An 11,495-nucleotide genomic window follows, 5' to 3' on the forward strand; every position below is an offset into this window, starting at 1 on the left:
CAACATTATCCCGAGGGAACAAGACCCAAAGTGTGATCCAGTTATATTCCTGTGGGAACAAGATCAATACGTTGTGATACAGGTCTTATCTTCTGGGAATGAGATCCAGAGATCAAGTCAGATCTTGTTGGCACAACATAGAACACAAGATCCCATAAGATAATAACTTCTTCCCACAGGCTTTTCTTCAGATGTTACAGAAATGCATCTTTTGGCTCTTCCTCCCCCCTGCTCTTTACAGGGTTCATACACTTTTTCACCAATGATTTTCAATGACTTTTCCGTGACTTCTCCATGACCTTTACCTAATTTTCCATGACCAAAACAATGTCTCTTTCTCAGCAGTACCACTGAAAATGGTTTATTTGAACATGGAACAGGAAAATAAGGTCTGCATATGAAACATGTTGTGCCTATCTAAAACAAATCAACTAAAATCTCTCACCAGCAAAATACTTCGTCAGTTAAATACCATTTTATGTTTCATTACTATACGATACAGTATGTATTATCATTATCGGCGATTAGCTAAAATATAAATTATATTTGATGTAAATTGAAGTTACATTCATGACTTTTCCAAAACTTTGGGGAAAATATTGTTTTCCATAACTTTTCCAGGGCCTGGAATTTTCATTTTGAATTTCCATGACTTTTACAGGTTTTTAATGACCGTAAGAACCCTGTCTTTATTATCTGCCATTCTTTGGCATTTTTATCTCTCGTCATATCTTTGAATGTACCAGCAATGTTCTTTGTCTGCTATCCCCTCAGCTTTGCATTCCTGTGTTTCATCAGCACAATCCGCTTAGTCTTAACCCCCCTCCCCCCCCCCCAGCCCTGTAACATATTGGGCACACATTTAATTTGCGTCCCCATCCAGGCTGTGGTGAGAGCCAGAACAGAAGAGGAAACATTGAATCTGTGCAAGAGATGGAAAAACAGAGAGAGGCGTGCTGTCAGACAGCAAGAGGAAGACACATGGAGAGCGCAGGGGAGAGGGAAACAGAAATGGAAAATCAGGATCTCTCACAGTGAGGGATAATCACAAACAGGCAGACAGACAGGTGTACAGTCATCGTTTTTCATGCAGAAGCACTGTTGCATATAGGAGGCACAGATTTAATTGAATCAAACAGAAGCAACAAGGCGCAGATAATTATTTCAGAGAATTAATAAGACTTCCTCATTAAAAAGGACTAAATATGGATGTGACATTGTCTCAAACTTCACGCTTTCAGTTCTCTTGCAGCTGAACAGCATCATTCATTAATATAAGAGGCAAACAGACATGATGTACGGCATCAGATTCATGAACAACCTGACACACATCAACACATGTATCTTTCAATGTCATGCATTTGATTTTAATGAGTCTCTCGGTTGAATTTATGGGCTGGAAAATAGGTTTTTGATAGACTTGTAGTGCTGTATTCCTTTCTAGTTTCCTCTGCTGTGCATGTACTGCCCTCATTTGGTGGTTCATGTGTATTGCAAGCACCCATTATATTTGTTTACAACAACAGAAGGAAGACTCATTTCAATTAAAAGTGTGATCAAATTAAATATAGCCTACATTAGGTATTAGAACAGTAAATAAAAGCCCTATCTTTTTAATTTGGGCTAATTCTAGTGTATCACATGTTTTATTATTTTGTGATCTCTAACTCTTTCTGTTTTTCTTGTTTTTTTAATATTATTATTAATTTATTTGTTATATTATTTATATTATTATATTCTATTTCTCACTCTTTATGTTTTACTCATTGTTGTATTCTTTTGTATCTCATCTTGCTATGTAAAGCACTTTGGGCTGCATCTTGCATGAAAGTGCTATATAAAAAAGTTATTATTGTTATTTAGGCTAACCTAAAACTGAGGAGCGTAGATACATTGAGGTAAAAAGGAGCCTTTAACGACCAGACTTCAGTAACATATCTAACTAATAAATGATGAAAGCTTATTAAACCTTAAAATAGTCGTATAACATTTAAATTAGCCCGTAATTCACTATTTATTATTTGTTTTCACTCACCTCTCTCTTACAGTACAAAAGTATATACTTCCGGATTCAGCTCCTCCAGTGTTGCCATTGGTTACATTCGTTCCAGTGATTGGCTAACAACTTTCCCAGAACCCCCCGGTGTTGAAGAGTGAGCTCCATGAACTGACACAAGTTGCAAGCTACATGACTGGATGCTAATTTACATTGGACAGCAGCAGCCTGTTAAACACAAAATAACAGCACTGCACTTTAAACAAATAAAACATAAAATATGCTCCACGTCCTTCACCCGTCCATCATCGCCAATCGAACGTTGATCCGGCGTTTTGCGCATTGCTGATTGGTTGATTTACGATAGGGGCGGGTTATTTCCTGCTGTACGGTGTACGCCAGACAGCAGTGAGCCTCCTGTGTTTTTACTGTGTATTCCGCTGATGGGACAGAGGAAACCCTGACTCACCTGGAGCCGGACTGTCCTCCACAGGTAGGCTGTTTCTGCAGGTCCGTTTAAATACACGTGTGTTGACGCCATTATTAGTGTATATGTTAGTCTGGTGTTGGTATATTCCCTATGTATTGATAAAGATGTTGGTGCACCCACATGTTGCAGGTGGCCTACCACTCTCTATTACTGAGTCTGTCATGGTTGGCAGAGTTGGAAAGTAACTGAGTACACGTACTCAAGTGTGGTACTTTACCTGAGTATTTTCATGTAATGCTACTTATTACTTCTACTGCACAACTTTTACTCCACTACATCTGTTTAATATATTAACTACCTTTCAGAACCTTTAACATAATGCATCTCAAACCAATAAACTAATGGGAAAAAAAGTAGAATTACCCTATAACAAAAAGCCAATAATTTGTTGTATCACAACTTTATTTATAAGAGTAAAAGGCTACTTGATTATTATTGATTATTATTATCATATTATGTACAAATGTCATATATATAATAATAAATGCACATGGAGGCACGTTACTACCTTTACTTTTTATACTTTAAGTTAGTTTTGCTGATAATACTTCTGTTCTTTTACTAAAGTAAGATTGCAGGACTTGTACTTGCAACAGAGTATTTAACCATCAATGTATTGCTACTTTTACTTGAGTAAAGAATCTGAACACTTCTTCCACCACTGATGGTTAGTTATAGACACTATATACGCTGTAATCTACGATGGCGCTTAACTTTGTAATCTGCTTTTTCCATTGCAGTGTTCCTGTTGAGACAGAGGCCATCAAACCACTATGAAGAGTCTGAAGGCAAAGTTTAAAAAGACTGAGGTAAGACTGGAACTTTACAGTTAAAAGTAGTACACCTGTTTGCTACAAGCTATTTACATATATAAGCCACAACAAGCTGTGTTTTAACCTAATATTGCAGTGTCCACCTGCTCAGGATTGGGAAGTCATTTATATAGATCCCAGGTTGTTCCGTGTGTGTGTGTGTGTGTGTGTGTGTGTGTGTGTGTGTGTGTGTGTGTGTGTGTGTGTGTGTGTGTGTGTGTGTGTGTGTGTGTGTGTGTGTGTGTGTGTGTGTGTGTGTGATGTGTGTAGATGTGTGTGTGTGTGTGTGTGTGTTGTGGTGTGTGTAGTGGTGTGTGTGTGTGTGTGGTGTGTGTGTGTGTGTGTGGTGTGTGTGTGTGTGTGTGTGTGTGTGTGTGTGTGTGTGTGTGTGTGTGTGTGTGTGTGTGTGTGTGTGTGTGTGTGTGTGTGTGTGTGTGTGTGTGTGTGTGTGTGTGTGTGTGTGTGTGTGTGTGTGTGTGTGTATGGGGGGCCCTGGGATTCAGTGTCACTGAGCAGCAGCAGGAGAGCAGGGCTGTCTCCAGACTGCTGCTATAACCAGAGATCTCAGGTAGCCTTCCATTATTCACATTTGCACACACGCACGCACACACGCACCACGCACACATACATATGCAAAGGATCCCCACCTTCCTGCTGTCATACCTCTGCTACTCCAAATGGCTTTGGGATTTAACCTGGTTTCCAAATACTGCTCTTTTAAGATTTTACTCGTTTGCCTAATCCATGTAGCCATGTTCTTATTGCAGGTTAACATACTTGGGTCAGAAAGACTTGCAACCTTACAGCACTAAGGCATCGGTAGAGGACACTGGTTCTACAATGTGGTCTGAGCATCTAGTCCCTGAAGATGCTTTTAGAACGTTAACAGCCTGTTAGTGTCTGTCGCCTAAGGAGAAATTCAACCTGAGTCTTAGTGTAAGTGATAACCACAACAATGGTGACAAGGATGATCCCTTGGAGGGGTAGTATGGAGGCACTTTCAGTATTGTAAAGCATCAAGTTAATAGTTCAAACTGGTCTGTCTGAAAGTGTAATCCAAACATCTGCAGATACAAGCTCAGTCAAGCAAGTTGTCTAAGCAAGTGAGCCCAGAACAGAGGATACTTTAGGTATATTATAAAGAATATACTAAGGTACAGTCATCATTATCTAAGTAAGCACATGACAGCCCAATACAGTCTTTATACAGATGCTTTAAAAGCCCAAGGCAAATTAGCGTAAGTTAGGCACTGTAATGTTTACCTCTAATCATGGTGGCGGTTTCCTTGAGTAGTTTATAGAACCTCAAATTGCTCCCATAGGTGTGTCTGCGGTATCAAAGTATATGTAAGCCGCTTTGTGCAAAAGCATCAGCTAAATGAAATGTAATGTACATCACCGGAAGGAATTCATTTATTAACTGCATCTGGTTTCTTATTTCCTTTCATTTGACTCATTAGTGTTACAGCTAATTTACTTTAAGGCCTGCTATTGCTGCTCTGGGTAAACTGAAATATATAATTTGTTGTGCAGCAGCAAAGATATTTCAATTCATCAAGACACAAGCAGTTTGTTTTTTGCAAATGAATTAACACAGAATTTCTTACAGATCCAAGATTTTCTTATGACAAATACACAGCCACTCAGTAATGATGTGTCCTATATTATTATTGTAGTCCAACTGAGTGATGCACAGATAGGATAGATTGATGGATATCATGCATCTCCCAGGGCTTTCCACATGCATAAGCCTTCCCACAGCCAGAAATAAACTTTATTTCAGTTTGTTTGTGTGCCAATTCATGTCCCCTCGGCCCGGTAATTAACCATCCAAACAAGCAGAATTGAGCCAGCCTGTTTCTCCCCTTTCTGCTGAGTCCTCACATCACACAGGCCCAGCTGCAGAGAAACAGATCTACAGTATGTCGCTGCCAGGGAGGTACCGAGCAGGACCTGACAAAAAAGAAAACTAATGGAGCGAAAAGGAGGACGCCTGCTACGGAGTCTGCAGAGAAATGATTAGCTTAGAGAAAGGAGGACAGTGAGGAAAGGAAGGAGGTGGCAGTGTGAGAGAAGACAGACCGGCTATGTCACCGCTAGCAGCCGAGGCAGGATGATGGAGCAGCGTTTTGGATGCGGATAGGGAACACTGCACAGGAATTGTTGTGAGGACAGCTCGGATACTGTGTGTATGTGTGTGTGTGTGTGTGTGTGTGATAAGAGTTTTTGTGTGGCAGGCTATTTAATTTCATTGAAGGTGCGATTTGGATTAAATTATCCAGTATGTAGAGCTCTGCTATGATGTTGCTGTGACCTCCGAAGGGCATCAGGGAGAAAGTTATGAGTAACAAAGTTATGAATCTATTGTATATGTTTGTTATGTAGTCAAGCGACGGTGTGTATTGTCACGAAGGACACACAGCGGTAGCTTGTTACTCTGTAGCTTTATTTAGTTGTGTGTGTGTGAAGCCCTGCTAGCAGTATGGATCCTCAGCAGCCTGTTTTTAGCCTCATGAAGCGGCTCTGTCCTTGTTTCAGCCTGCTGGCACTTACAGTATGTATCTCCTCTCTCTATCCACTAAATACAAGATAAACAAAGTGAATATTCCTCTTTATTATAATAATTCTCACTTAAAAATGGTTGATTATAACTTGTAAAACGTTCTGTTTTTACACAGTCATCTGTCTGATTGCATAATATGTATTTCAGCTGTCCAGTCATGTATTGTTTGTCTGTTATATGAGATATGCAGTGTGGTATCAGTTTCCCTCTGGGCAGTTCGGGTGGTGACCTTTCTGCGGTTTTCCCCCCCTCAGAGCCAGGACTGGACTAAGAGTGATGAGAGGCTCCTGCAGGCTGTGGAGCAGAACGAGCCCGACAAAGTCTCCGCTCTCATCGTCAAAAAAGGCCTCTGTCCCACGAAACTGGACGGCGAGGGCAAGTCAGCGTAAGTTTGGCTCCTTATGATTACCTGTCTTAGTCACTCAAAGGAAGTAGGAGTGGGCAATATGGCTGAAATCTTAAATCCAGGGATATGTTACTTTACATCACGGTGTGTGTCACAATAATGTATTAATTCTGTATATTTAATCTAAAATTGTTTTAAAATAACCATACTGTACTTCATCACATTTGATGAATTCCTTTATTTACACTGAACAAAAATATAAACGCAACACTTTTGTTTTTGCTCCCATTTTTCATGAGATGAACTCAAAGATCTAAAACATTTTCTATATACACAAAATAACCATTTCTCTCAAATATTGTTCACAAATCTGAAAAAATCTGTGATAGTGAGCACTTCTCCTTTGCCGAGATAATCCATCCCACCTCACAGGTGTGGCATATCAAGATGCTGATTAGACAGCATGATTATTGCACAGGTGTGCCTTAGGCTGGCCACAATAAAAGGCCACTCTGAAACGTGCAGTTTTGCTTTATTGGGGGGGTCCGAAAACCAGTCAGTATCTGGTGTGAGGGTAATGTTGTGAATCGAGTGGCTTGTGTTCGTCGTCCATAACATACGCCTACCCATACCATAACCCCACCACCACCATGGGCCACTCGATTAATCTAAAATAATTTTAAAATGGAAGCTTTAAGGTTCCTCATACCAGCCTGACCTATATATAAGCAATATAAAAAGTTGATAAATGTGTACTTTAGAGCAGTGGTTCCCAAACGGTGTGCCGCGGCACACTGCTGTGCCGTGAGGCAAGTCCGGGTGTGCCGTGGGATTTTGTGACAACCATACGTTATTATTGCAATATACAACTACACACATTTTTTAATTTTTTTAATGTACTATATCAGTAGGCTACTTTGTAGGTTTATATGTACGTAATCTGCGCGACTTGTGCGTCCACATCTCCACGTGCAGTGCTGCATAAACATGGCTGAGTCAGCGATAACTTTCGAGGGGTGGAGGTATGCCCATTATTTTGAATTCGTCCGAAGAATAGACAGGAATGTGACGGTGAGGTGCAAACTGTGTCCAGGCCAGAAGCTGTTATCCACTGCTGTAAACACCACGTGGTCAAACCTCAACAAACACCTGCAAAGAACACATGCTAAGGTGAAGCTACCGCACACGCTATTTGTTGTTTGTTTATATCACGCAGTCTGTTCTTCTTCTCTGTCTTCCGGTTGTTGCCTGTTTTGAATGACAAATACACACTACCGCCGCCTGCTGGTAAGGAAAGTTATTGCCACTCACGCGCAGTTCGTACGTGCTCGGCGAGTAAAGTAACGAGTTACTCTATGTAGATAGTAGTAGTAATGTAATATATTACTTTTTTTTTTAAAAAAGTAATATGTAATATATTGCATTTTTTTTAGTAACGACCCCATCTCTGGAGTTGGCGTTCTCTACTCTGATTTACATGAAGAACAACAGGAGGTCACGGCTCTCTGTTGAACAGGACTTGCGAGTAGCCCTCTCCTCAGTGCCACCAAGGATTAAACAAATCTGCGCGCCCCGACAGGCACATGTATCTCACTAATTTGTAAGTCGGCAAAAATATTTACAATAGCACATGTTTCAATGCTGATTGCTGAAATGTTACATTTATAATTTGTAGTTCAGGACCATGCAGTGCAGCTTCCTTGCATTGACAGTTCTCTGTGCTGAATTTCTGCTGAGTTTCCTTTGCCTCATTTTTTATTGTGTGACCCGTCTGGTTTAAATGAGTGTGTTGCTGCTTTGATGAAGCCTAATTTGATAAAGTTTCAAATTTAATTTCTGAAATATTTCGTTAATAAATATTTCATGAGTAATATAATTGTCTTTGTCACATTTTATTTGGCATTAGTAAATAATTATGCACATTTACAGATATTTGACATGATATGAGTGATAACACGTGTTATAAGGGCTATTTTGCACAATAGGTGTGCCTTGAGATTTTTACTTGTCCTTTGGTGTGCCTTGGGCACAAAAAGTTTGTGAACCACTGCGTTAGAGAGCGTACCAAAATCAAAAAAGCCTAGACTTTTCCTGTAAGGTTTGACTCTCGTTTAAAAATTCGGACAAAATATTTTGCAAATGGCTGGTAATCCATCCTCATCCTGATTTTAAGTTTTCGTCCTCCATGTCGGCCCAAGTGAGGTTACCTTGCAAGATAGCTGGATATGTAACCCCAACAGCAAGGAATTCATTCATTAGGAGGAATTGCAGTTAATAAAAAGCTTATTTTACTCATTAGTGTTGTAGTTATTTTAAGGCATGGCAAGTTTATTTATATAGCACCTTTCAACACAAGGCAATTCAAGGTGCTTTACAAAAATGAAAGACATTCAGACAAAGGCATTTAAAAACAGTCATTAAAAAGAAAAGATAATAAAAGAAACATTCAAAGGAAAAATACATGAATAAAAAGTACCAGTGCAGTTTAAGATATGAATAGTTCACACAGAAGTTCCACTTTACTGATGCCTTTCTTTAAGGTTTCTCCGAACATGAGCTGTGTACGCTTGTATGGCACATACGTCCGAGCAGCATACACAGAGAAAACCAGCCAGGACAAAGTCCCCAGACACTGATTCCCTGGGGTTACTAGCCCCAAATGTTCATTAACCAAAAACGAAACACAACCGCTCAGTTTAAATTAAAAGCAGCGGCAAAAAGATAAGTCTTCAGCCTGGATTTAAAAGTAGTAAGAGTTGCAGCGGACCTGCGGGTTTCGGGAGTTTGTTCCAGATATTCCAGATTGTACACTAATAACGGCTATTGTTGCTCCTGACACATCATTTCTTGTGCACCAGCAAAGTAGTTCTCCTGGATTTACCTGCCACTGGGTATTCTGCTAATCTGCTTATTTATCGTTCTGTCATTGATCCTTTTTTCGTAAACGATAAACTTCTACTGCCTACTTTCTCTTGAAAGTGAGTGCAGACATTGTTATGGAAACAGATTCCCATGTTCATCTCTTAGCCCCACTGACAGACTGTTTGTCCTCCTGCAGGTTCCACCTCTCTGCGTCCCGCGGCCGGCTGGACTGTCTGGAGGTCATCATCGCTCACGGAGCAGACGTCAACATCACTGATGGCGCTGGTACGGTATTTTACTATCAAATATAAATGTTTATATCCTAAGCCAAGGCTGTTGAATCACACTTGTTGTGGATTGTTTATAAATGTCTGTTTTATTACTGACTGCAGGCTTCAGCGCCCTTCACCTGGCCGCCAAACACGGCCAATCAGAGTGTTTAAAGAGACTCCTACAGGTAAATCACACTATGACAGCAAAGCTAACATATACTATAACATATAAATGGAATAATGCAAGCAGGATTTTTACCGTTATTTCTTCTGACAGGAGAGATTATCAGTAGATTGCACAGACAGCATTGGTAGGACGCCGCTTCATCATGCAGGTAACAGTTACAGAACTACAATGAGACATAAGTTTGGGCACACAATTCACTTTGCATACAACATTTACTTCTCTTGGATCCTATCACACATTTGAAAGTATTTAAAGTAAGTACCACGTAACGATCAAACTGAACTTAACACAAAGCTTTTAACAAGATTACATGATGTGAGTACAGTACATGCTATACTGTATGTAAACCTTTGGTATTCATCATAATTCTGATTATTTTCTGCAGCGGTCAGTGGTTGCTTGTCCTGCTCTGAGACACTGTGGGATTTTAAAGCCAGTCTGGATGTCCAGGATGGGGTAGGATGAACAGTTTTCTTTTAACAATATACATATTTTGGCTTGCATTGTTTTGTTTTGAACTGTAATGCGAGATAAATATGTAAATGACAATCCATTGTTTACTCTTTCTTTTAGATAATACATTGGATACCATTATCAAATATATGTGATGTTGCTTCATAGTGTTTAAATAATGGTGTGTTGTCTTTCTGTCAGGACGGGGAAACCCCTCTGATCTTGGCAGCTCAGATGAGCCGAGTGGAGCTGTGTGTCTTTCTGTTGGGTCGAGGTGCCAATGCCAACATTCAGGACAACCAGGGAAGGTACTAGACTTTAAATAATTCTCCTCTTCACTGTGGCACCCTAGCTGAAGCTTCTGACATATGGAATGATAGGCAGTGTCTGACAGTGTGTGTCCTGCTGAGGCAGGCTGGAGCACTGCAGACTTTTAAGCTAAAACCAAAAAACCTCTGCAGGATTATTCTCACAGCAGTGGGGTTGTCTGGGTCAGGATACAGGAAGGATTCTTGTAGAAAGACTCCAGTATGTGGAGTAGATTTGGGGGGATGCAGGTCAGGACCTCCAACAGGGACAGCTCTCAGTCTGGCTTTGGAGAGGATGATTAGAGGCTTTGTAAAGGCTGCATCTTTTCATCAAAACCCAATGCCTTCTCATTCAATTCACACAAGAAGATTAGTATCTCTGGAATCCTTGATCAAATAAAAAGAGTTGTGTAGGTTTAAGCATAATGTATCTTTCCAATGACTGATATGTAACGGCCATGAGTCTGAAACTGACGTATGTGATTCTTCATTATTGCTGTTTTCCTGTTGTCTTATGATGTTTGTTGGCATCGCAGGTCTGCCTTGATGCTGGCGTGTGAGAGTGACAGCATAGAGACAGTAGAAGCTCTGCTGAGAGGCGGGGCCAACACACAGCTGGAGGACGCCCTCGGACACAATGCCATCGACTACAGCATAACCACGGGCAACCAACTCATCATAGAGATGTTGCAGAACGGTGTACCTCCAGGTAAAAAGACCTCGATGCTGTTGTTTTTTTAGAAAAGTGATCGCAGATCTCACAAAGCTGTTTTTACAATTCACTTTCTTATTGTATTCTCGCAAATCAAGCAAGCTTAATGTGAAAGGTAAAAGAGGTAACAGTTCCATATTAAAAATGAAAAAGAAACAACTATGTTATATGTCGGTGTATCCACTCTGCTCATGTGTAAGCATTGGGGTTGTCTGCCAGAAGATGTCATAAATTGACTTTTTCTCCAGTTTACAGCCACACTTTTTCGATTCCCTTCATTTTAATCCTATATTATTTTAACCCGATAAAGTTATAAGACATTCTGGATCTTAAGTTGTGGGAGATATAAGCTCAGCAAGCATTGGTGGCCGCTTACCAGAACCTATTGTTTCAACCAAACTAAAACTACATAACTATTTGGTCTTCTTACCAGTTTAAATTTCCAAGTCCAATGTTTTGAAAAGGAAGGACATCTCTGTTGTAAAAACCTCCTG

General features: G+C 40.2%; 1 protein-coding gene across 4 annotated transcripts in view; it reads left to right on the plus strand.

Annotated features, from left to right (window-relative positions):
• Positions 1-2,434: 2,434 nt before the first annotated feature.
• The window catches only part of ankrd24 (ankyrin repeat domain 24), a 21,906-nt gene continuing 12,845 nt past the window's right edge, over positions 2,435-11,495 (plus strand). For 2 of the 4 annotated variants that reach the window (XM_034223449.1, XM_034223452.1), the window contains exons 1-8: positions 5,501-5,852; positions 6,116-6,246; positions 9,266-9,354; positions 9,462-9,526; positions 9,619-9,676; positions 9,914-9,984; positions 10,183-10,289; positions 10,826-10,998. In XM_034223449.1, the coding sequence (XP_034079340.1) occupies positions 5,781-5,852; positions 6,116-6,246; positions 9,266-9,354; positions 9,462-9,526; positions 9,619-9,676; positions 9,914-9,984; positions 10,183-10,289; positions 10,826-10,998 (766 nt within the window). In that variant the 5' untranslated portion in view covers positions 5,501-5,780. Of the gene's footprint in view, positions 2,490-3,226; positions 3,296-5,498; positions 5,853-6,115; positions 6,247-9,265; positions 9,355-9,461; positions 9,527-9,618; positions 9,677-9,913; positions 9,985-10,182; positions 10,290-10,825; positions 10,999-11,495 lie in introns of those variants that run through there. The other 2 variants (XM_034223451.1, XM_034223450.1) reach the window with 2 other exon arrangements.

Source organism: Gymnodraco acuticeps, unplaced genomic scaffold, assembly GCF_902827175.1.
Source record: "Gymnodraco acuticeps unplaced genomic scaffold, fGymAcu1.1, whole genome shotgun sequence".
Classification (NCBI taxonomy): domain Eukaryota; kingdom Metazoa; phylum Chordata; class Actinopteri; order Perciformes; family Bathydraconidae; genus Gymnodraco; species Gymnodraco acuticeps.